This window comes from Chelon labrosus (assembly GCF_963514085.1).
Source record: "Chelon labrosus genome assembly, chromosome: 3".
Lineage (NCBI taxonomy): Eukaryota > Metazoa > Chordata > Actinopteri > Mugiliformes > Mugilidae > Chelon > Chelon labrosus.
In genome coordinates, this window is record NC_140339.1 from 20,185,905 (window position 1) to 20,213,206 (window position 27,302).

Sequence of the window (27,302 nt, forward strand, 5' to 3'; positions counted from 1 at the left end):
CAGTATTCAACACTTCAGGTACCAAGAACAGTTCAACACATGTGGCTGATGTTCTGAAGTTCCCACTCTGTTGTATGAATAAAAAAAAAAAAAACTTGCATCACATTCACCTGAAATGTCTCAAAATTAACACAGGCTGTGTCTCCATTTGTTTGTAATGTAGCTCTACATGTTGGCAAGTCATTAGCGAGTACAGGCTTCTTAATGAACTGCTATATTTCTGTGAAGGTTTTCAGTCATCCAGGTCATGGTATAACTAAAAAGCGTTGAAGAATGGCAACTGGACTTGTAGTCTTTTTTTTTTTTTTTTTTTGAGAAGACGTTGAGGAGACGCCACTCATCTGAGTAGCTTCTTCAGTTCTAAGGGACTGGTGGGAAGCATTAGTTTAAATAGGAACATCTATGGGTGTAGCCCATCAGAAACTGGCTCTGGTCGTTAACAGAAACAAGTCAAGTAACTTTCTGAGAGCTGGCTCAGGACAATCATATTTTTAATTTCCCCATTTGTGATTCTTATTATTGGCTTATAACTGATCTATCGGGTGTTAGTAGGTGATCTATAAGCTGTTGACGTAGCTAATCGTAATAGGCCATAAACCATCAACAAAAAGGGTGCCTTATCAAATATCCAGTGTGAAGGATTTAGTGGCATCCTGAGGTGAGGTTGCAGACTTCAGCCAAGTGAACACTCCTCACTCTCTGCTTTCAAGGTCCTCTCTAGAGTCAGGGCAACATGGAAAACTCTAGCTCCATTTGCAGACCTATGGATTTCATTTAAGCCAACAAAAAATACATTACTATTCGCAGTAGTATATTATTCCATTTCTACAAATAGATCTCTGTTAGATCTCTGCACACTGATCCTTGAAATTCTGGTTCTTGTTTACTGTAACAAGAGCACCAATGACCTAATGTCAAAGAAATTTAAAACAACCTACACTAGTGTATTAGATGCTGTGCAAACACAACGTGGAGACAAGCCGGACTGCACTTAAATGCTATACTGTGGGGAAAGTTCAGTGCCATCATTCTGTTGATTTTGGTGGCAAACATCAAAAGAGGTAAATATAATCCTTGTGGAGCATGGTGGAGGAAGTAGGAATCACAGAATCACCACAAGACATTAGGTTATCATACAGTATATACATTTTAGTACATTGTACACAGTGACTACAGCATGTTAGTGAGAACTGGTTACTGTTTAGGAGTCATGAGATATCAACAAAGAGTCTTTGTATGCCTCATGTTGTTTCTCTCTGCTCGTTTCAGACCCTCCTCTTGTGCTCGTTATTCAACTGGGGTTTCATTCGCTGCAGCAGTCATCACCACAATGGCCTAAAGAGAGGAGAAAGAGTGCTTGACTTGACTGGGTCTAATGTTGCAACATCGTTTAAGCTTTGCAAATATTGTGCGACAGCTTCATTTAGTGGGACATGAACGGCTGTCACAAGTTATCTGTGCTGTGTATTTTACCTGGCTCTTTGTGGAACGCAGGGCTGACCCGGCCAGAGCTGCCATTACTATCAAAATAATTCCGCCAACAAAACTGTGGCACGCAATGACACCTTCCATACTCACTCCCATGGCCTGTATAAACACAAACAGGACACACATCTCAAAATCACACAACCAGATGTTTGACGGCAGTTCATTTTCTATTTTCATTCCATCTCCAATTTTTACGTCTACTTTCTCCAGTGGACCGTTTTATTCACAATTTCTCATCACAAAGATGGAGTGGAGCTGGTCATATGATTGGCTGCAGAAATAAATAAATAAATAAACAAATAAATCCATCAATAATTACCAAAATATATAAACATGGATATGTCTGTAGATTTTTTGAACAATGCAGTTTCTCTTATTTGAGATGATTCCCAAAACACATTCAAGTTATTGTAAATAATGAATGACAGCCTTAAGTGCAGACTCTCAGCTTTAATTCAAGTGGTTAAAGAAAAAAATAAATATGTGTAGGACTTTCAGCATTTGTCGACAGAGGTCCCCTTATTTTAACGGCCTCCAAAGCGAATACACAAATTAACCAAACCACTGAACAAATATATTAATTTTTAATAATTTCTTGAGAATCCTTTGCGGGAGATGACTGCCTGGAGTCTGGAATCCATGGATATCACCAAAGATGGGTTTTCGCTTTTGAGATGCTCTACCAGATCTTTACTGCAGCTGTCTGCAGGGTTGTTTAGTCATGGGTATTTCTTCTTTTAGTTTAAATGCATTATTATTAATATTATTATTATTTATTCCTACAGCTTTCCTCCAATTTACATGTGAATACCCTCAAATTAAAGCTGAGAGCCTGCACTTTGAGTCTATCTCTATTATATAAATGTAACTAGAATATGCTTAAGTAATTAGCTGAAGTCAGAAGTGCTGTGTCCAAAAACATATGGAAGTAATTGTAATAGAAGTTAGAGAGGTGAACTGCTCTGTGCCACAAGTGTGAGCTCTCTGCATAACATATCGAATATTAAAAATATAGAGTCTTCAAACTCACAAATCCTGTAAAAGTAAAGGAAGGAAGAAGCTCTACATCAAGCCAACATGTACTAAATGTGTAGCCTGGAGGCTAGCCCAGAGTTTCCCCACCATTCATTAGATTTATTAAGATTTCCCGGGCCAATCAAATCATTTAGGTGGGTTTTATGCGGTGATCTACAGAAGAGCCACTATTACATCTGTTGTAAAACATACTGACAGTGAAAAAAAATGGAAAGGACAGTTCACAGTGATTAAGGAATTTGTTGAAAAGCATATGCCACATAATTCATTGCACTGATTTTTTTTTATAGGACTACCTAATTATGTGCAGAGATATTTTTTTTTCTTTGTATCGCTTGAAATACGCCTCATAAAGACATTCCAGTGTTGGTTACCAGACTGCCAGCTATGCCAGGCTACTATATAGTCATCAACAACAAGAAAAAAAAGTAAAACAAATAATGAAATAATAATCACCTCAGAATACATTAACCATTGCCATTCGGAGTCTGTGATGTTTTCTTCATGATAGTGTATGTACCTATAGTGGTAGTAGCTTCCTAAGTGTGGCACGGTGTCCAGGATAGAATAACATACCCCCAATATGGTTACAATGGTCATAGCTAATGACATGGTTACCTACAGCAGAGAGAAATGAAGAAGAAACAGATACGAATACTGATAATAGTTCACACAATATATGACAAAATGAACAATCCTGCAAATAAATCAGTGAATAAGTGTTTAAGAGTGTTTAATCGGCTAGTGGAAGCACTAAGTTTTAACTGAGTAATTTAACTATGATAGAACTTACTGTTTTCTTGGTGGGGTTGTGCTCTGTCACAATATACAGGATCCCAGTTGTGATGTACTACAGTTGGGTAAAGAGAAAAGCAGTGTCATTAAGTGATCCCTCAAATGCTCTGTAAAATCCAAATACACTGCAATTTGGGAACAGGACAACAAATACAAGTACAAACAAATATATAACTGAAGTAGGTTCAAATGACTACAAGCCCTCGTCCTGCATACATTTCGGTTATTTATTATTATTAGTATTTGGTTTCTATAAAACAATGTGAATAATTCCAGTACTAACTACCAACCAGTGATCCCAACATGAAACCAGGCGGGATTGGTGTCAATATGTGTTGAGACGCTGAAGCTGACATAATCGAAACAGTAAAGATGAAGAAGGATGCACCCATGATCAGCACAGCGGTCTGAAAGAGAAACCAAAAGCCATTTCTAGTGTGACGTCTTCAGCACGGTTTTACTTTTTTTTAACAACAGCATCATTAGCAATGTCTCCATTAGTTGCGATGGTAATGCGCCAGTATCAGTTTTACTAATTGAACAATCTTTTGAGCACATGTGTGTGTGTGTTTGTCTCACGCCAATAATCTTTGGTTGACCCTTAATGAAGCGGTGTATTGGTTTGCTTCCTCCCAATGTGGTGCCAGCAGCAATTCCATTATTCCCACCTGGTCCAGCTGCAGTGTACAGTTCAGCAGACATCTAATGGACAAACACAAACTGGACATAAAAAGAGCGACCACATGAACGTGGCCATTCAGCTGGGGCAGTCATGTTGCTTATCCTCAATAAGCTTGGGTTTGATCAAATCTTGATATAGATTCTTAACACTTTTAAAGAAAAATACCCAAAGCATAAAAATTATATTGTCGGAATTGGTTTAGGCTGCAGGGAATATTCTAGCCTATATGACATAATAAACATATTTGTTTGCACAAGTTGAATTTTTGTAGTTTTACACACAGTTGGGCACTATGATTGTGATTGGGTACAAGACATTATACTAGCTTCCTCATGCAAATACACTGTGTACTTCTTCATTTTACAATGATTACATGTGGTTATACTGCAGCCGTAATTTTTTTCATTTAGTGTGGGAATTGATGCAGTGCAATAAATCCAAAACTTGCCAACTGAAAAGTCATTGTCAAGAATGAATAGGCACTTTAAAAAAATGAAGATACATATGTGTGTGTTAGTCTATTTATTTAACCAGCTGCACGTCTTAACTCATATATATATATATATATATAGGCACAATATATTCATGTTTGTAGTGGTTACTTTGTAAGTTTGAAGATATAATTCAATCAGTCAATTAAACGAACCCAGCACAGTACATGCATTGACATTCCTGGGATTTGTTACTAATTAATGATAACAAAATATTTGTCAAGTTGAACTTGCTCAACTGTATTTCCCCGTAGGTCATGGGCTAATACCGAACAAGCTCGTTCACTACCTTGAACTGAGTTCAAGTTGAAGTTATAGTTACTTGCTGCTCAGCTGTTCTGCACGATATTTAAACTTAACTCCAAAATGTCGAATCCTGATGTTGACACCAAACAAAACCGATTATCCTGCCCCGAGCAAATCCAGCTGCTTTGAAGAAGCTGTTACAAACCTGGTACAGACAAAAGAGACGTTAGAAGACGGGATAAATGCCAGGTCTTGTGTAATTCTGTAGTCGGAGCTGGAGTCCAGTGTTGTAGCTACGTATGGCCTCACACTCCCATCTGGAGCGCAGTTACACTGATGGGCGGTCCGTAAACGATCGGTTCATCCGGAACTCAACCGCGACACTCCTTATCGCTCGTTTTAGTTTGATTCTTAGATCTATAGATCAGTTATTAAAATGTTCGTTGCCATAATGGACAAATTAATTAAATATGCCCATAAAATCAGGCATAACATTAAAATCACAGTGAATAACATAGACCAACTTGTGACAATGTAATGTTCGGCTGGGAAACGTTTGGACATGGCATTGGTCACCACCCACCTAGACCAGACCAGGTACCCCCACCTCATAGCAATGACACTCCTTGATGGCAGCAGCCATCCCCAGCAGGATGCAGCCTGATACACACACAAAAAAAATGGTTTAGGAACAACTCCACAAAACATGGAAAACAGCCCAAGGTGTTGACCTGGCCTCCAAATTCATCCTAAACTGATCAAGTATCTGTGGGATGCACTGGAAAAAGTCTGATCCACAGAGGCCCCTCCCCTCAACCCATAGGACCAAAAAGCCCCCACTAACAACATTCTGTTACCAGACACCACAGGACACCCTCAGAAGGCCCATGTCCATTTTCTGATGAGTCACAACTGTTTTGGAGACACAAGGGAGACCTACACAATATTAAGTATGTGGCCATATGGTCTCTGTAAGTGCTACAGTATGTAACAAGTAATTGCATGCTTTATAATTCTACACCCACAGCAGGAACAGCAGGAAACCTAAATTAAGAATTTATTTGAAATGTTCTTGTATAAATTCATACCACTACATAAATCAACATCATATGAAAAATAGATATTTGTGTCTTTTTTCAAGACTGATACAAGACAGTGAAAAATGATCTACTCCTAAAAGAGAGCCAAACTTTCCTTCACTCTAGCCAAAACAGGGGAGGGAGGGGGCACGATGATCTGTGTGTTTGTGGGGGTGCACACATGGGTTAAAAGGGGGCAGGGCTTAAAATGAGAAGTACAAGGAATGTGATGAAATAGTCGGAGAGAGGCAAGCAAATAGAGAGACAGGATATCCTGTTTTCTTCAAAAGGGACACAGCTGTTTGCTGCGGCATTACTCCATCAATGACAGAGGGGGGAAAAGAAGAAATGAAAGAAAAGAAGCGTGCAGAGGATGAAGAAAAGGTGGCATGGGGAGGTAGTGGAAGCAGATGGAACTGATGGGTTGGGCTTAATTTACATTAGGGCTTAGTCCTTAATATGGAACAGATGCTTTAAGAAAGATAAGCATTTCCTGTCTGCAGTGGACGAACTTCTCTTTTACTGCATCAGAGCTCTGGGATATCACTCTCATCTTGGACAGTTCAATTAAACCTGAAGGTCACCATCGGAGGTGAAAGGAAAGATTAAGGAAGTAAACAACACATGTCCAACAACTGCTTTTTAGTTTAAAAAAAGTGTGACAAAATGAAGACAGAGACAGGCTGTAAGCTAGCCAAGATTTTTATTAAATCTTTCACAGAAAGAATCGGGTGATCATCATCAAGATGACTTTCTACACATTTTGGACGTAAAAATTAAAATTACATGGGGGATGGAAACCAAACCATCTCATCTCTGTTTTCTGCGTTTTAATTGCAATGCACCTCCCTAAAAGATCGGGTGACAATTTATCCACATAAATATGCATCTTAACATTACAACAGCATGCTTTCTTTCCTCGTGAGCATATTAACTTTCACTCCCCAGATTCACATTAACATCAGCCATTTTATGTTCAGAAAAAGATTAGTTCCTGTTAAGTTTTCTTTTAGGCAAAGTCATCCACAGTACGGCATCAGACAACGTCCACACTATGCACACATACAAACAGTATAGAAGCACTATATGATAGTATAACACGGCCTCAGACACGGTCAGTCGGAGGGCTCTTTAACTGCAAATCATTTCAAAATACAATCAAACTGTACAGAATCTGTCTTCAGTTGATTTAAACAGTTTAGTTTTAACATGCACAGTGAAGGTTTTGCAATGTGTGGGTTAATGTTGCTTTTCTGTATCTATGCTGCAAAAAAATACTATAGTTCATAATGATTCCATCTTCATCCATATTAAAACAGAGGTACTGAATAAAGCAAAATGACTGCATTCATGATTTATCATGAAATGAGAAAAGACGCAATAGATCTTTTTCTTGAAATACTGCATGTTGATCTATTGCTTTAGTGGTAACATGGTGAAAATGACACCTCTCAGTGCAACGTGAGTCAGTTGGTTTGAAAAAGACAAACAAAAAAAAACAAAAACAAGATTTACAGTAAAGCACATTATGGCCACAAGAACATTTGAATGACCACCAGTACCAAAATATTTTTGACAGTTTTGACAAACATGAATTCAAGAGCTTTTAAAAAAATCACTTCACGTGGTCACAAAAATAATTTACAGTGGTTTCTCCTGTTATAAGTTTTACAATTACAAAGACAGGCTTCCTTCTTTCACTAATGCAGTACGGTAGGTGTTATTTGATCAGTGGATGAAAACACAAACGTCTGAATATAAATGAAAAAATAAAGAATATGTACAAATATGTGTTTCTTTTGAGAAACCCATCCATCACTACAGGACAGGTCAGTGCTGTACATGAAAGTATACTGAACAGTGCAGTGCCAACATTATCAAACTGAAAATATACTAGTCCTATGTGAGCTTATAAATTAGTTGCATTAGAAAAATTAACGATTTACACATTACATTCTTGCATATCACTGGAGTTGATTTGTTTGCACGTGTAAAAATACAGAGAATAACAGACAGAAGTGAATTGCATTGTCTTGCATTTATCTTGAATATAGTCACTGAACACTGTAAAATGTGCCATAACCACATATTTCACAGTAGCACGGTCAAAAGACAACACACATTTAGCTGAACCTGCAAAGGGAATTGGTCCAGAAGTTGTCTGGCTCTATTTTTTGCATGCTCTGGATGGTTTCACCGTAATGTAACATGGGGTTTATGGTGCAAAGTGTCCACTGTACTTGAGGTCAGAAAGGATCATTCGCTTGAACCAAGTTTCTGAGTCTCTTCTCACTATTTGGTGAATACAGAATAGGTTCTGTCTAAGTGAGAAATGCTATTGTGAAAATGATGGCCTGTCAAAGGAGCTAAAGAGGCGTTACACTTACACTGTATATTCTGAGTGTTAATGTGTGTGTGTGTGTGTGTGTGTGTGTGTGTGCGTTTGTGAGTCAGTGCACTTTCACGTGTGTGATATGTGAGTCTTTGACCCTGTGTTAAGTCCTTGTCAAGAAGATTTACTAGTTAGTTTCATTCCCAATAAGCAGCTGAAACTCATCAGGGAACTTTTTTGCAATGCAGCAACCCCCATGATAGATTTGATGGTGTTTCTTCAGCTTGCTTCAAGGGGCAGTGGGTCTTCGTCTTCATGACTGGTGCCATCAGGCAGTGGTTTGCTCCAGTAGTTGCTCTGTCCAAAAGGGTCAGAGTGGGGGAAGTCTGCTTCCTCATCCTGAACCAGGAGTGGGAAGACGTGGTCGACCATCTCGCACAGGTGCCCAAAGCTAAGAGAGACAAGCAGACTTTGTATTTTTTACTGTACAAAGATAGAACTCAACGAGTTAGACAGCAGTGTACACATGTGTTGGGTAACACTTGTGTACACAATCCAAGAGGAACGGAGAATATAGCTTACGAGGTGATATTGGTTTTAGCATGCTCCTGTGTCAGCTCCCCTTTAGGATTGACAGTGAAAATCCTGTTCAGAGGAACGCCCACCTCCTTGTAGGAATACACATCCTGAAATTACACAAACAATTAGCTTCTGGAAAATAAGCCATGAGAGCAAAATATGAACAAGAATAATAAAAAAATATATATATATATAGCATAGTCTCACCGTAGCTCTGTTGCCAAAAGCAGCGTAAAACGGTTCAGTGTTTGGGTAGAAAAGTTGCTTGATGTCTGTAAGACACTCGATCTTAAACTTCTCCGGTTTTTTCTCAATCACCTCTCTACACAAAACATAACATTGAGCACATTTTCACATATTCATCTTTGTCCATTTTTCAATTTCTTTCTATTTTTTATAATACAAAATGCACGTTTGTACACGTGATGTGTGTGTCCGACCTGTGCAAAGCAGAAAAAAGACTGCTGGGGCTGAGCAGCACTGGGCCCATAGGCAGCATGGTCCCCCTCTCATTGACCCAATGCAGGTAGCCTCGCGTCATATCAGCCATTCCTATGGCCCTTGCTGAGCAGTACATGAATTTATATCCATTCCTGTGAAAAAGTGAGATATATATATTTAACCACAGTGCAGTGTATTTTAGTTAAAACAAAATAAACTATGAACTACACAGGTAGTAATTGTGAGGGAGCACTCACAGGCTGACTTTGTGGTAGAGCCGTGCAATACCCTGGTGAGTCCAGTCTTTACCCAGTGTGGGCAGGATGTGACCTAGGGTGTCCGACCTAAAATGTATCACAAGAAAGACGCCATCACAAAATGAATGCAGATGTTCCTTAGAGCTAATTTCACACACATGCATGGCCTTTGACCCAAAGTGAATTCCCAATCCTTTGAAAACGCTGACATCTGCTGGTGATCTGCTGAAACTGAACAGGCCAGATACTGTGGGCTGCTATCCTGCCGTCTCTTACCTGGTGATGGTTCCATCTATATCGGAGATCACTATCTTGTCGTCCCAGTTCCAGAGATAGATGGTGCCGTGGCAGCGGCAGGTGCCTTGGTACTGAGTGGTCACGCTGAACACCACATCGTTAGGACCCTCCTTCAGCTGCAGGCTAGCCTGTGAACACACACATACACACAAAGACAAGGACAGACACAAACATTTTAGTGTTACATAGTCCACATATGGAACACATATAATAACAAGTCAATATATGAGGTATTCCTCCCACTCTGATGTCAAAAACGTCATTGTCTTAGTTTACTGTCAACACAAGAATGTAACATCTAGTTCCATGTGAAGACGCTGTGTGATGTTTGTTACTTTTTAATTTGCCCATATTCTTGCTTTATCGCTGTAAACCATGTCTGTAATATGTAATAAGTCCCTACACCGCTTCAAGTCTGGCTGCAGGATTAAATACTGTACCAGTTGCTCTGAAGTGAGCCGAAGAGTCTTCTTATAACAGACAGCGCCAGAACTCACACCAGGCTCTGACTGACAGGATCCTGACACCTGGGTGGATGATCTGTGATCCTCGTCACTTGAGGATGACTCATCCTTCAACCTGAAAGAAGAAAAGGGATGACAATATAGGTGTGCGAGGGGGAAACACAGTCATGTAAAGATGGAAAAAAAGACACACAAAAACATACAAAAACTGACTGTGTTACCTGTTCTCTGAGGACATAGTGAGTGAACCCTCTTCTCGGTCTCCTCCTGCCTCTGTCGCTGATTCCTGAAGTGCACAAAGGGTCAAAGGTCACAACTGGCTCAGTCAACTTTTTCGCAATCAACGGTACATTTTCTCTTGCCAGAGTCAGTTGATGAGTTTGTTGGTTTGACCATGGTCAGTTTCTTTTCACGCAGAGAAAAATCGAAGCGGATCAAAATGCATCACAATGAACCATGTGAGAACGTTCACTCTGCCAGGTGGTCACATGAGTCTGGCACACGAGTGACTAAATACAGAAAAAGAAAGCTCTGAGTGCATTCACTCATAAGCTCTGTCAGTATTCAAGTAAACTGTGGAGTGCACTTTGAGGAAATGTCCTTTAAGTGTGATTTCTTTTGGTGTGCAATCCAAGTATGTCAACCAGACCAAAGGGGAAACAAACCAGGGTCGGATTCAACTGGACTAACCAGAGAGATATGAACAGAAAATCTCACCGTCACCGTGCCTATCTGTGTACTTACTGACTTCGAGTCACTGTTCCTGCTTCTCCATGAGAACCACCAGCGTCCTCCTTTCTTTGGCATCTTCTCCTTCATGATGTTCTCCACCGAGGCCTGGACACAACCATGCACATACAACTCAAAACTGACTGAGAACTGTAACTCAAAACTGACGGAAAAAAACTCAAATCACAGAGAAAAATCGACAACCCAAAAGACTTAAAAGGAAAGCATGACAAACACAACATTTCAAGCCACATTAACCTCCAACTAACCCAAACGCAGTTGGAGGGGAAAACTTAAACGCATGCTGGCAAAAAGCAAAAGAAGAAAACCTGAAAATGAAAGATTTTTGAAGATTGAGGTTGGATAGCGGTACGTGGGCGACACAACAAGGCACATCACGAGGAGAATGAGAGAGACAGTAATGGAAAAAGATGACAAGATACGGACACGCAGAGACATGCCCTGACAAGAAAGCATCATACAGGCTGGGAAGTGCTGGAGCCAAACAGACCAGGGAGGCAGTATGAGAAGAGGCCAAAAGCAGAAAACACATAACTCAAACACCAACACTTGGTAAACACAAATGGATGGTGATAGAAAGCATGTATGTAAATAAAAGGGAAAATAAGGAGGGGGGATAAAGACATGACGTTATTCAAGTGTTAGGACAAAAGATTTAATGAAATATTTCACTGTGGTGTAAGACTGACAGCTTTCATTTGAGCATTTCCATGTGTGTTCATAAATGATCAATTTCAATTGCTGCCATTTCTGACAGTGTATATATAATGTTCATAAAGGTCAAAATCACATATCATATAGAAGCATATATTATGCAAAACAGATATCACATTGCCTGGATATATTGATAATTAGAGCCAGAAATGACTGTGAACACACATTAGCTGGTAGCATTGGGATTAACTGACATGAAACAATGAGAGGATGCTGGGAAATGACAACACTGAACCAAAGTGAAACATCAGATTAAAGAGAATTAATTGCAAAATGCTGGGAGTGCACAGGAGAAACTTGATGCAGGGAGTTACAAAAAAAAACAAAATAAATAAACACACGAACAGCCATCTTATAACTAAAAATCACAACAATAAATGATTTTGAACTCTTCTGTATAATCTTTGTGACTGATCATTTCTACTCCACTACATGTATTTTCTTTTTTTTTTTTTTTTTAAATACAACATGCTGTATTAGATTAAAGCCGCGGGTTTCAACCTCACTGGCTCGTGGGATCTTTACAAAAAACAGTGTGTAGTTCTGGGACATGGTGCTCATACACCGATGCCCAAGTATTGTTAATCTAATAATGTCATAAATAATAATTTATCAGTCAGAGGGACCCAACCAGTACTTTTACTTCTATTCTTCAACTACATCTTGCTGCTGATACTTGTGGATTTTTCTAACTATTTTTTTCCTGCAGTCATGTAATAGAGTATTGTTAATAGTAGTACTGGTATTTTTACTCTAGTGAAGGATTTAAACAGGTCTTTCATTATTGGTGACAAGAATCCAAGCAACTTGTTCTTATGCACATTTATACAGTATTTATACTTCAAATTTTGACAAAATCACTTTAAAATCTGCTACTTTAACTCAATACGCACAATACTGGAAACAAATGAGAGTGAATATTTGTCATTGTGGTGGCGGTCTCACCTGCGGCAGGGGTTTTTGGTAGACCTGCATGGCCAACATGACGGGAGCTGCTGTGCTCCAGTTGTAGTACCTACAACAGAGGAAAGAAAGCTACATAAAACTTTCTACCCCTCAGACAAACTCCTACCTGCAAAGCACAGATATACACTTGCTGGCAGTTAGGTAAAAAGGTCAATAATACTTTTTTAACCAATTGTGAAATTGAGTCACCCCAGTAAGAGAGGTCCAGTGAGACAATGCAGTGCTTTACTTTGAAAGGTCTTAACTTGAGTAATATGGCTAATACAGCATGCAGTACATATGATGGTCTGCTATTTTGAATTGTTATTACAAATTAATATAAAGCACACATACACTATGTGTCTTGATAAATGCACTCATTAATACATACTTGCTTCCTATCTTGACCACCAGGTTAGGATCATCAATAATGGAAGGGTTTTCAGAGAACTGCTGGTAGGAAACTGCCCTCTCCAAGAATTGCTCTGTGGCATGAAATAAAATAGACCAAGAACACACACACAGATTAGCACACATATGTATTAAGAAGTATTAAGCAGATGAGCTGAATCTGTGTTATAAACTTTGAACGCCTGTGTGCCATTACTTGTCAGTGTTTCAGTTATGTTCCTTATCCTACCCCTTGTTATCTCCTTGTTGTCTGTGAGTCCTCCGCACAAAGAGATGGCGACATGAGGCAGGTCAACCATTTGGTCCGACAAACTGTCCACACCGCTGTCCATCCCACAGCTGCCCACTGACTGTGGGGACTGATTAGCGCTCCGAACGCCCATCATCATCATCTCCGTGTCTCCCTTCATTGAGCTGCTGCCTCCATCACTGATGAGGGAGAAACAAAGTCATTCAAACAGTATAAGAACTGAAAAGTGTCAGGGCTTTTGTAAAGCAGGACACAAACAGAAGTTTAATGTTTGTTGATCACAGCTGAGGATCTCATTTATAGCACCACATAAACACCCCCATATTTAGGGTGGAAAAGGAGGACAGTTTGTTCCTTGGGGGGATTGGGCGACACACTGCCAAAGGGGAAAAATTATTTTTATACAATATTCCACCACAGTTTGGCGACTGTCACTGTTGTAGACATTTAGTCCTTTAAATATAGTTCAGTGAAAGTCAAGCTGTATTCCATGAATGCTGTTGAGCCCGCCCCTTTTAGGCGATTAAATTCTGGTCCCAAATTGACCAAATTGTTCTCATAGGCTCTTATATTGAGTCTGAAGTTACTGTGATACAATATGAGTGGGTTCTGGTGGGCTTGCTCTAATTAATTACATTACATAGTCTTTTTTTTGTATGTTTGCTTGACTTCTATGCCTGGGGCAGCCAACTAACTAGCAATGACTACACTCCTGCTAAATGCCTTCTGCTGCTTTAAAGGAGAGACAAGATGTCAAAATAATAGAGTTAAAGTAAAATAGTTGATGTTGATGATGATCCCTGTGGAATGTCTAGTTATATTAAAGTCAAACTCATTACAGACACTGGAAATGTCAGGAAGTTGCTATCCACATACGTGGTGTAGTCCACAGCTTAAGGTGAAATCTTTGTTTGGTTTTGTTTGCCATCTAGTGGTCACTGGTGTTATTGCTATCTGAGCTGAACAGCAAAAAAACAATACAAGAGATTTAGAAGGACACGCCACTGACAAACACACACTGTAGATGTATATGTTTGTTGTCATACTTTTTAGGGAAGTAGAGAGCAGCTACTTCAGGTTCCAGCTCTGTAATGTCATCCAGGTATATGCCATCAGCACCTAGATGTTGGCTTCTCTTTTCTAGAAGGAACAATATTAAACTTAATCCGAAGCAGAAAAGACACTTCTTGGTTCAAGAACTCCTTTTTTTAAAAATGGAAGGCTCACACTGTACCTTTCCTCTTCGATGGTGAATCCGTCCTTCTGACTGGACTTCCTCTATTCCTGCCCTCTTCCAGGTGATCAAGCAGAATCTTCGGAGACACTGAGCAGGCTGTTAAACCCTCCATCTCTGCACACAGTGGCCCAACACTTTCCACCCCTATCCCTTGGGAAAAAACAACACAACAGAAAATCAACAGACTGATAAAACGACCGCATGGATCACCAGGATCTACTGATGAATGTGGTTAACGTTTGCAGCGTCTCAATCTCAAGAAGTCAACTAAAGCACCACTAGGGGTCACACAAGGGAAGCTTCAACCAGTTAAAGTGGTTGGTAATTATTAAAAACATAAATATGTTCCTTGGAACATCCTCAGTGAAGTAGAATCAGTTATGAAATATAGTATTCATAAATGTTTTGTGTTGTGTGTATAATTGCCTACGACTTGTTAGCTCGTGTTAGATTTGTTAGCCTTTCCATTACCTTGATTATCCTCTATATAATTACCTTGCTCTCCTCCAGGTCCGCCCTCGTGTTTGATAGTTAGTCCGACTCTGGCGAGACTTCTGTCCTCCTCAGCGTCTTTGTCCTCTGACTGGGGGTTATAGAGAGTGAGGGAGGGAGGTCCTGCATCACTGATGGCTCTGAAGTGGGTGCTGGTAGAAATTGGGATGGAAACTCTGTCAGAGTCCTGCTTCTGGTGGGAAGTCAGGAAGGATGGCTGTAAAAGACAGAGATCAAATTGGCACGTTTGTGCATTTTTGTTGTTGTAGCTGTAATTTGAAAATAATGGAACAACAAATCTGTAATAATAAATGATAAATCAATATGACTATATTGTATAATCATCAACGGCTAAAGTGCGTTTGAGCAAGGTACCTGACTACTAAACATGCTCTCCTAGTGCTGCCGACTACTCTGACTGTGCTCATCTTGTTTTACAGTATCCTGAAAACCAGAACCTACACTGTGTAGGACAATCAACAAACTAAATCAGCTAAAGGCTTCTATGATGAATCTAATGATTCAGTGGATACTGCTGTCAAAGAGATGTCACAGATAGATGAAGTCACATACAAACATTCCCATGTGATATCATTAGTGTGTGGATACCTGGGCCGCCTGTGGAAGCTCTCCCCAGGTCCACAGCATCTCAGGGTTGTCCTTAGACTGATTGGTTAGCTCCGAGTCACTCTTCGGTGTTGATGACCGTGAATCGTCAGGGTTGCTGGGAACATGACATTCAAGACACTTAGATCAGAGTCAAATCAGTTCTTTTCTTTTATTAACACAGTATTTCCATTTCCATTTTTAAGAGAAGGTGGAGTTGAAGGTGATACCTAAGAAGGGACGAGAACTGAGAAGTCCGCTGTGGACAAGACATAGACAGACCACAGGGTGGAGGGATGGACAGAGTCTCCTTCATCATATTACTACAGGAAGATAAAAAGACACAAACAAACAGATATAGATGATAATTCACTTTCTCTTTCCTTCATTTCGTACTATCTTTATCTTCTTATTGTGAGGTCAGAAATAAGCATAACCATAAGCAGTATATTATGAAAAAGATAAAAAAATGTATTCAATATGGGTCCAAATGAGTTTATTAAAGTTCCCCTGAAAGTGCTAGGTATTTGTTTTGCATACGCCCCTGGGTGTGGCATGAGCCAACATTTTGGCATTGTTGGCTCAGTAGTTGAACACACTGTAGGTATATGATATATAGGTGTTAAAAATGCCAACTTTATCATAAAGTGTGTATCTAATACCTCTCTGAATGATTCCTGTCAGCGCTGGGGCGTGTGTAGTTGTTGGCTGTTGACCCCTGATCTCTGTACACTGGTCTGATCACAAACACACACATGCAGGGAGATGTCAGTTGTACACATGCAGATGTTGTTTTAAAACCAGTACAGACACCATACTATAATAATAGTCCCTCTGCAAGTCCAACAAAGCATTTGTTCTGATAAAGATGATTCATAATGTTTTGAAACAACACAGAAAAACGTGTTGGACATCTCACACCACAGTCCAGCCAAGAAAATACGCTCATCCAGTACAGTATGAAGTGCAACACAAAGCAGCCACATTTGTCGATTTCTTTGAGGCTTTTAGGAATTTTCCCAGCCCACCATGTGGTTAACTTCCTAAAAAAGGCTTGGAACCCCTGCAGTATGGACGGGACTGAGGGCCATTATTTCAAAGAGACACAGAACACTGTGGGAACAGGACAAATCCCTGGAGCGCGTCCAATTGGAGTCGCTCTTGAATGCAAGAGCTGCTTTACACACGTAAACATGAACATGCACAAACTTGCAGGCTTCCACATTAAATTACCTCTCTTTGATTTATTTTCAAGCAAGTGATTTGTTCCATTGAAATAATTTTACCGAACTGAGACGGGGTTGAAAAAAAAACTCTCATGTATCATGTATCCTTAGTTCAAAGTCCCTGAACGATTCTTTATGCAAATATTGGCTTTCTAGATAAGAAATGGTTTGAGCTCAGATGGAGAAAGAAGATGTCACTCACTTGCACAAATTAATATTCCGCAACATTTGAATTGTTGTTTGTCCCTGTCAATAAAATCTATCCCCACACAATCCAGATGAAGTAGAGTTCCTCGTTTGATAAATAATTATCAAAAACGCTTTTAACTCTGATTTGTGTTATGAATATTTTATCATAGACAGAAACAAGAGTGAAAGCCACGTTTTTCAAGGCTTCAGGGTGAAGATGGTGGGCTAACATTTGATTGTTATCAAGGGTAAAAGTCTACAGCCTTGCTAGTGGATCTGTGAAGTGAAGGCATGGTGTGGCTTTGAACTAAATGCTATGCTCAGCATGCTAACATGCTTACAGTGACACAAGTAACATGCTGATGTAGCAGTAAAATGTTTAGCACATCAGCATAGTAACTTTAGGATGCAGCACAACACAAAAGGTACAGCTGAGGCTGAGGCATAGTGTCAAGGCCATCTGAATGTTTTCTCATACTAATTTCTGGCATTATATCTAGTAGCTGTTGCTCTAGTAGCAGAGATCCTTACAAAGCCCAAAAAAAACATTCGTTGATGTATGAAAAACATAAACACACACACACAGGGTTTTTCCACCTAAGACAGCTACATGATGTCTTGGTTCATTGGCACAACCTTGCGATTTCTGACGAAAGTTGTTTTCCTCAGAAATGGAAAAGTCTGACTGACACTTATTAACCTCCTTCTCTCTCTTTCACCCAAACACACAATCATACAGGTTCTCATGCATGGACACACCTGCTGGCGTCTCCCTCCCTCTCCTCATCCGAGCTCAAGTCAATAGTGAACATGTCCTCGTCCTCTGAGAACTCTTCTCCGCTCTCCTCTCTCCTCCCCCCTCCTCCTCCTCCTCCTCCACCTCCATCCGGCCGTGCCTTCTTCCTCCGCTTCCTCCTCTTCTTGGTCATCCCTCCATCACCTTGCTGTAGTCCCAGGCCCTGGACAGGAAGTGAGTTGCAAGGGATGCCGTCTGTGTGATGAGAAAGAGGAACAAAAAAACTGTTCAATAATCACATAGATTTACGCACATTACACAGCGTTTCTTTTGTCAGCAGAGCTTACCGTGGTGGCGAGAACTGCCCCTGCCCAGTTGGGACTCCATTAACTCCTCCCCTGTTGACAAGATGGGTGATGTAGCAAGGTAGGACGGAACTACTTCCTGTTGACAAGAGAACGAGAGATGCAAATACAAACAGATATGATGATTAAATTCATAATCAAGCTGAAATAACTTACAGCACTCGATTCAGTCCCTCTCTCCAGAGCCCTCTAGTTTGTGGACACTAGTATCTATAATTTATTACATATCACACCTCACTGACATGTTCACCAGTTCGCAAACATCCACCAATCACATAGCAGCAACTAGCTGGCATTTAGGCATGTAGATATGATCAATACCATCTTTGGGAATTCAAATCGAATTGGCTGGTATGATTATTTCCGACACTGCTGATCTACTGGGATATAGATAGACATAGATGCAGGTCTCAAAATTAGAAAGAATTTACAGGCCACATTTAAGTGCTGTTGTTGTGAACATATTCTATATATGTACACTGCAATGTCTTTGTTGATTTAAGCAAATTTAAATGGGAAGTTAATGGGTATTAAATGGAGGAATATAAAATCAGGTCCGCAGCTGCTACAGAAAAGAATTGCGCTAAATATAATTAGAAACATTATGATGTCATGTTGGACAGTTAGTGCAAGTCTACAGCCATAACCTTTGTTGGATGATATGTTAATATAAATATAAAGCATAAAGTTTGCAAAGCTAGTTGTCTTAACTCTATTTTTGCAATTGCTCTAAAACACTTGGGAGCTTTTAGTGAAGCTGGTACTGGCCACGTAAAAGTATTTAGGATTTATCCACTGACGATCATGGATGTTTATCTATAGAACAGTTATTGAGATGAACCGACAGAGTATTGCAGAGTATAAACTGTTTCCTGACTGATAAAACTTTTTTTTTTTGCTTTATCCATGTGGGTCTATAATAATCTGGTGAGTGAATTTGGGTTTGAGCTCAGATTAGGAAAATTACAGATTTGCTCGTCAGAGCCGCACCGACATGACGATGCATAAAGAATAAATAGAGAGAAAGAGGCAGCGCAAGGGAGGGAGAGATGATCTGAACAGCGCAGACTGACACATGCTTTGCGGTGCACGTGTCATACCACAGTCCAACATGGCCCAGTTCATCTAGATAGGGGAGGAAAAGGGACAGTACACAGAATGTGCACTCTGCAAGGTCACATCTGCTCTGAGTCTGCCCTCGCTGGAAACATCGACCCCCAAAACCACTATACCCTAATGAGAAAAATATTGTCATGTCTGTTTTCAAATAGATTATCAGCAGACCACCAATTCATCAGTTGTTTATATGCTGCAAACCCTCACAGTCATTGAGAAAACAGCTTTTTCTTTTTAATCTCTGTTGTAGGTTGCACGAAAAAGCTAAATATTCTGATGAAATACACATGAAGACGATTACACTTATTTTTATGGTTTCACCCATGAGGCACATCAAAATAAAGACATTAAGTAGATTATCCGATTCTACTACAAGTATTAAAAGATTCCTGTGGCTGTAGCCTGAAGAGTAGAACATTTAGTAAATGTTTCATGCACAGTATCTGCCTGCTCATGCACAAGCCCCAACAAATCCTCGAGTTTAACTTTACACCCTGAGGAACGGGGGTGGGGGTAGGAGAGGCGCTGAAGATTGGGCTTGATGCCAAATAGTTTCTTAAAATTGCCGTTGAGCTTCGAAACGAAAACGGTTTCTGAAAGACGGAGCCAATACACTGACGTAAGATAAACTATTTGAAGCTGACGCAGTCCACAAGCTGCCAGACAGCATTTCATCGTATAACCTCAGTAAAAGATCCAGCGTGCTTTGCTACGAGACTATAAAACTACTGGCCGGAAGTTTTCTGTTCTTGTCCTGCTCCTCTTGGTGTGAATGTCTGTTTCCTTTATCTTCTACTTTGTCTGAACTGTACACAGAACTGGGCAATGCTAGAAATAGGTCTCTGGTGGTTTTCCACTCTGTGGAGGGAGGGTTATGTTGAGGAGAAGATTTGACCCTCTGCACAGACACGGTCAGATAATTTGCAAATAAGAATAATAAAAAGCTTTGCAGCTTTAAATTTGAAAGACGTAATTTTCCCATCTGTTCCCAAGGGCTGAGGCATTCCAGTATTAATGCTGGAGTCAATCTAAGGAATTCCTCTTGCACGGATGGACGGATTAACTGGCTGTTAGAAAATGTCTTATAATAGATACAAAGTAAGTAATGAAAGCAGAAGTGGGCCAATGTAATCCTTCAGATTAGGAATTAGATCTTCCCAGATTATGACAAATTCCTCTTAATTCTTGAACGGGGAGCCTAGCCATCATTGCTCACCACTTCCCAAATAACTTTGTGACTGCTAAGAAAAGTTGTTCACCAGTGCAGGGTATCGATTTGTCCTGGTTTTCGTGTCCCACAACCTCAAATCCCCCCAGCCTCCCTTCTAACCTATCGCTTTACAGAATCACTTTTGAAAACAAAAGCATCCCCACTTCAGGCTATTTGTCTGAAAATCAAATGTAGACTTCAGACTGAAGTGGAGTATGTCTACATTTGATTTTATTATTGTGTTCCATATAATTCTAGTTTTACAGATTAATGCTGGTTCAGGAAATTGAGGCAAAGCAACAGACGAAAGCTCCAACATGAACAGGATGCTTGCCAAGTACCTCCTCCTAATCGGATCTGTTTCTACACAGCACGCACTCCAGTCACATTGTCATGGGATGATGATGAGTGATCCTGAATTTGATGTGCTGGGATATTCACTACTGTTATTCTTTTCTTTTTTTGTATATTTAGATTCTTTTAGATTGTGCCACATCCACATATTGATATCAGGGGCGTGCTCCAGGATTTTTGTTGACAGTACATATGAAGACAACATATGACATGTAGTAATGCTGCTGAGTTTAACAATATGACAGGTCTGTCCACAGTCACGTCTTAGCGTTAGCTACCAGCTGCCTGAGTGTGAGTCCGACAGACCAGTGTCTGTTTTTGCTTTCGTCTGTCCTGGTGGTTTCACCTCCTGGAAACTAAAGTCATGCTGGTCAACAGGATACCACAGGAGGACAGGAGCTCTTGTTCTGCCTCGTCGTTCAGCTTATATTTCAGCTGATATGTTAAATTCGTTATCTGCTTTCGTACAAACAGAATTAGATCAGGGGATTGTTTTTTTCCAGAAACAGAAAGATGCCATTGTCCATGCACAATTTATCTGGAAATGTCAATGTGTTTGATCCGATTTTATACATGTAAGACAAAAATTAACTCAAAATTTATTAATAAAAAAATACAAAACGACTAAATTCACAAGGAAATGTGAGATCAATATGATCAATATATATCTAATGATTTAAAAGAGTTGTCTTTCCTCCTCTTTGAAGCTGCATTAAAGAATTGAGTCCCATTCAATTAAGATATCCATTAAATATCCATTAAGATGGTTATTTCTGCTTTGCTTGTCTTTTTTAAATGAAGGTATTTAAATAACACTATGTTCTTGTAGATTAATAAAGCAGTACATCCTGTGTGAATTTCTACCATTAAAGAGGGTAAGAATAAACCATCCTCTCTAAGAGCACCAGACCAAATGGAGCGACCGCCTGTGTTTTATTTCAGGCTTCATAACGTCCAAGTGCGCAAGTTACTGTATGTTCTGTTCTATATTTGTGTGTGTTTACTGACTCGGCGAAAGGACTCTGTCAATCATTACTCACCAGCTTGTTCTCTGCCTCTTTGACAAAGAAGGCTTCTCCATTCTCTCCCAGCTTCATGTGCAAACTCACTGGCTCTCCATTAACCTCTATGTCCACCTGCAAAACAGAATAAACAGTCCTTTAAGGCGCGTTAAACCATGTCAGCTTTAGTAACTTTATAAATCAAAATCTGTTCATCTGTGTTATCTGTAACTTTCAGCTTGTTCATTAAAGATGTAGTGATGCATTTATCGTTTTAGTGTAGAATTCATTGAATTCATTCAGGAAGTACACTGCAGTTTCCATCAAAACATGTTACTGCATTACACATATAATGTCACCAGAGGTTTAATTTGTGATTTTGTAATGAAAGGTAATTACAATTTTATATCCAGGGCTTTTGCTTGGGCAAATGTTGTTTTAAACTATTTATAATGGTACTGAAAAATGAAAAAGAACAATAAAGAATAGTTAAATGTCCATATTACCTGTACACAGACACTGTATACATATGGATAGGAAAGTTAAGCGTAAGTGTGGGGTGACGAGAACACTCTGATCTCACCAGTTTCTCACGGGACCGCAGCACACCCATCTTCCCAAAGCGGACGTGGAAGGGGGAGCACTGCAGGGAGCCATCGGGCTGCCGCACCACGATGACATCTATACATCCAGACAGTGTTGCAGGGTTGAGTCCTCTGTACAGCTCCTTGACCTGCACAAACACCTGACCCGCCAGCTGACCCACATAGTTCATGGTCTGCAACTAGAGACAGACAGAGAGAGAGGAGGGAAGAGTTTGTTGATTTTTGTGCTACAAATACGTCCCTACTTATTCTTCTTGTTTGTCCACTTTATTAAGCTTTGTTCACATTTAATGCCTTTAAAGAGGACTAGGTGCAGTTTTTAACTAACTGTTAGTGTGCATGGATTGCTATTTTATGTAACATAAAATCTATGATCCCAACCACTGGTCAGTCAGACAGTAGAACATGTAGACAGTGACAATAACATTGTAAACACAACATCACATGATGGGACAAATGCAAAGGACACCGGGCCAGTCATGGTTTGCTTTTAACCCAGCATGGTCCTCTACACTCCAGTTCATTACATTTCACATATGGCATCCCCTCCTTTGGCAACCATGACAAGATGATGTTGAGGCCTGGATGAGGTCTGGATCTTAGCTAGCAGATCATTATACAGGTTTGCTGCTGGATGATTTCAATGCTGTAGCACTGTCTGGGGATAGCAGACATGACCACCAATAGTTCCAATGTCCATGTGATGTAGCCGAAGAAATAAAAATAACATAGGCTAAACAAAACAGCACCGTTTAGAATCTGGGTAGGTGACTATGAGCTACTGTTGTCCCACTCGATACCAATTTGACATGGTCTTGCCCTGCTGTTAAAAGTTGCTGGTATTATATATATTGACCAGTCATAACATTGTGACCACCTTCCTAAATGGTAATGGTAAATGGCCTTGCTTTTATATAGCGCTTTTCTACCTATTGGTACTCAAAGCGCTTTACAGTCACAGACACATCTACCCATTCGCTCACAGATAAGATCAGTGTCTTGCTCAAGGACACTTCGGTGGCACATTCCAGGGATTGAACCGCTAACCCTCTGGTTCATGGACAACTCGCTCTACCTACTGAGCCACAGTTTGTTTGTTTATTGTGTAGGTCTACCTTGTGCCTCCAAAACAGCTGTGACTCATTAGAGAATGGACATGGTCCTTCTGAGGGTGTCCTGTGGCGTCTGGCAACAGAATGTTGTTAGTGGGGGGCCTTTGGGTCATAGGGGCGTCTGTGGATCAGTCTTGTTCCAGTCCATCCCACAGATACTTGATCACTTTGGGATCTAGTGAATGTGGAGGCCAGGTCAACACCTTGTGCTGTTTTGTTCCTAAACGTTTTTGTGTGTGTGTGTGTCTGTGTCAGGCTGCATCCTCCTGGGGATGGCCGCTGCCATCAAGGAGCATCATTGCTATAGGATGGGTTTGCCTGGTCTGGTCTAGGTGTGTGGTACATGTCTAAGTAACATCCACACCAATGAATCCCAAGTCCAAAAGTTTCCCAGCAAACACTGAATTGTCACAAGATGGCCAATGTTATTTACTTCTCCTGTCAGTGGTTTTAATGTTGTGGCTGACCAGTGTATATGACTATCTACTTCTCATTACTTCTGGTAACAGTACAGTCTGAGCGAGTATTTAAAAATATTTAAATGTATACAGTACATTATTGTGCAGTGCATGGTGACGAAAGTATGTTTCTGCATGGTGGCGGTGTATGAAAACATTCAGGTTTCCTTACAAAAAAATGTTTTAACGTCTGTCTGCTGGAAACAAAACCACACTCTAAACTCAGAAATGGCTTGTCCTCTCTGTAGTGCAAACACAGCCCATCAGGGACGAGATTAATCACGTGGTGCTGTGCCAGTGTCTCTGATCCACAGCCTCCAGTGATCTATGTCTAGAATGCCAAACATGGCCCTGGAAAGAGACCCAGAAAGGGAAGCACATTAACTGGGAGATTGGTGGTTGTTGATTTGTGCGGGCCAGGAGAAAGGAACAGCCGCAGTGAATATTATTGATATACTGTATACATAGTTAAGCTGACATTTAATGTCTTCGTATAAATACTGAAACGGGAAAAAACACAAGTGTATTCGCAAGGTCTGTTTGTGGTCTGTGCTGTGGTGTGAATTAAACAGCGAATGGCACTACGGACAAGATAACTTATTCATGGGAGCAACTGTGGGTATCACTTCAGTCCAGGGACATGATAACGAGGTATTTTTGGGGAGGACATTGCCAAATATATAAATCTGCTTTTTATAAGTTGTGTAAAGCAATAGGTCCAGTTTGCTTGATACAAACAACCTACCATGTCTTGAGCTTTAAATGTGAGTGAAAACATTTCTAAATTTACCAGAATTTGTTATATAACTTGGATTCAGAACTGTTTAAAAATGACCATTGTGAGGAAGAAGACTAGAGTTAGTAGGAGAGGATCAAGGAGTAAAAGACAAAGGTCTTATTCTGAAGGAAAATAAAAGAAGCAAACAAAAGCAAAGGAGGATGGATCCCTCTGGAGAAATAGACTGTGTTAATTAAAATTAAGAGGAAATTCAGGGTGACATCCAGAAACAAAACGAGAGACCAATGTTTATAGCACACACAGTACACGATGACACTTTGTTCTCTGTGTGTGGTGTCCCTTAAAATATCCACCTGTCAGCTCGTGCTGGCTCAGATACCGCTACGCGCACACATTGTTGCGGGGCGCCCGGAGGACAGATGGCCTCATATTTCAGCAGACCATGATAAGAACAGTAACGATGACGAAGATTTGTTAACACGCCTCAGTTACTGTGAATCATAGATTGGGGATCTTCTGCTATGATGGTCCGGCATGTGTGACTCTCTCCTCACAGGTTTGTTTGTTTGTGTGACACAGCACAGGGTTTTTAACCCAGTGAATGTGTTCTGCTGCCCTTTCTGATGTTTTTCAGTTGGTCAGATATAGTAAAGACATCTAAATATCTGTGCAAATAAAAGGAAAGCTACCCAAGTGACTTGACACAACAGAGGAAACTTTGTTTTTCCTATAATTTCAGTCAGCTGTTATTCTCATTAGTGTGACTGCATACATATTTGACCCTTTATCTGGTTCCACCATTCTCACCCCCTCATTCTTTATTTTCTGTGTCTCACACTCACCATCATGAACATGCGGTTGTTTGTGCATGGCCCTGATATCACTGGCAACAATGGCCACGTGCAAACGGATTTCACACACACACAGGCCTTGCCCACTCCTCCGGGACATTTGCCTTTAGCGGCCAGTCACAGTGCTTCCCCATTATGTAATAGCCAATCACGAGACCACTCATTAGATCACTCTGTACCACTCAATTGACAACACACACGCTGACTGCTCCTCTTAATCTCAGAAACGGGCGTGACCTATAGCCTAAAGTGTGACATAAAAGTCCACGCAGAGGCCTTTTTATTAAAAGTTGGTGAATATAAAGATAGCTGCAGCCCCCACTAGAGCAAAGGCACTGAGACCACCAGTGCAAACAGAGAGGCGGGCTGAGAGGTGACAGGGAGGCTGAGGGATTTACAGATGATGATGATGTGAAGGATTATCCAATTACATCAATTTAATGTGTCTGACACCAGGATTACTCTCTATAACAAACACTGACTGCAACTAAAAGAGGTTACAACTGAATAACATTAAGACAGACAGAAAGAAACCATTTTCATGAATGCTTTCCTTACAATCGCATTTATTATTATTATTATTGTTGTTATTATTATTTATGACTTTCTTCTTTAGATATTAACAGACATGGACTAATATTTTTGTTCTTGGCACTATCGTCTGTGTTGGACCAGAGCAGCACACTATACACTATATGCACCAACATGGGGCTTGTGGTGATATCATGAGAATGTGAGCGACATGTAAACATCTGCACACGGGGTGAGGCTCTGCAGTCTGCACAGGAGCTCTGCGTTCATTCAAACAGCAGCGCACTGAAATGCGCGAAAAAAACAAAAAACAAACACCGACTCAGGTGTTTGTTTTTTGGTGGAAGTCAATTATGCGTAAATGAGATAAAATAATGCATAAATCTCACACGATGCCCCATGACAGCAGGTTACAGCAGGAATTCTATCGCTCGCTTACATTATTTATTGACGTCGCTCTCCGCTCGGGGATCTGTCCGCCATCCGGTTTTTTCCCACCATATGTCCTCTGCGGGTTTAAGTCCTCAAATCAAACATCGTCGGTTAGTCTCGGCCTCATTCAGCTATTCTGACATCTGATCTTAGGTCGTCTGCTCGGGACTGCTTCGCTATTTAAACCATAGCTGAGCTATTCCTCCCTCAGGCATGGAGCCGCAGACACGGAGGAAGCTGATTGGCTGAGTCGCCACCGACGTCACGGACTGTTTACTGAACATTTCCCTCTAAAACTCATTTAAACGTGATTTTATATTAACGTGATGTAATCTGAGGCTGTATTCTCCGGTCATTCCTGTTTCATGCAACCAACACGACTAAGAATAAACAAAAAAAATTTTAATGAAACATATTTAAAACTAGTTTGGGGTTGATATTTAATTAATTGATTATTCCATCAGAGAGAATCCTCATTGGGCCATTTGAGTTACAGCTCATCTGGGTATTGAGTATTGTAATAAGACCAATATCTGTGGTAAAGTAATATAATAACACCCTGATTTTTCACAATCAGGCAATCCAGGTGCTTTTAAATGGATTATTACTGATTTAACATTGTTAAAGCCTTTATCTACAACATGGAAAATCTTTGGTTGTTTTACTAGAAAGCTATTTTTATAAATACTTTTTAAACAATCTACCTCACTGTACTTTTATTTTCTTTATCCTTTTTTCTAACTGTAATTCCTCTGTCTCTGTGTAATGATGCAGCTAGATATCAGA

General features: G+C 40.2%; 2 protein-coding genes across 2 annotated transcripts; both read right to left on the reverse strand.

Moving 5' to 3' along the window:
- Nucleotides 1-404: 404 nt before the first annotated feature.
- On the reverse strand, nt 405-4,130 carry LOC311486140 (uncharacterized protein). Its single transcript, XM_084541902.1, has 5 exons — nt 3,898-4,130; nt 3,609-3,725; nt 3,317-3,373; nt 1,474-1,587; nt 405-1,335 (listed from the first exon to the last, which is right to left on the reverse strand). Exons 1-5 carry the CDS (start codon nt 4,018-4,020, stop codon nt 1,288-1,290), a joined length of 459 nt encoding a protein of 152 aa, XP_084398028.1. The 5' UTR covers nt 4,021-4,130; the 3' UTR covers nt 405-1,287.
- Nucleotides 4,131-6,500: 2,370 nt separating this feature from the next.
- Nucleotides 6,501-26,726, reverse strand: lpin1a (lipin 1a). Its single transcript, XM_084574923.1, has 23 exons — nt 26,524-26,726; nt 22,372-22,572; nt 21,828-21,923; nt 18,090-18,186; nt 17,766-17,997; nt 16,254-16,328; nt 15,822-15,914; nt 15,595-15,709; nt 14,989-15,202; nt 14,491-14,643; nt 14,303-14,396; nt 13,236-13,435; nt 12,987-13,080; nt 12,596-12,665; nt 10,931-11,023; nt 10,408-10,472; nt 10,163-10,301; nt 9,702-9,850; nt 9,426-9,512; nt 9,168-9,320; nt 8,935-9,049; nt 8,731-8,834; nt 6,501-8,599 (listed from the first exon to the last, which is right to left on the reverse strand). Exons 2-23 carry the CDS (start codon nt 22,561-22,563, stop codon nt 8,428-8,430), a joined length of 2,802 nt encoding a protein of 933 aa, XP_084431049.1. The 5' UTR covers nt 22,564-22,572; nt 26,524-26,726; the 3' UTR covers nt 6,501-8,427.
- Between the last annotated feature and the right edge of the window lie 576 nt (nt 26,727-27,302).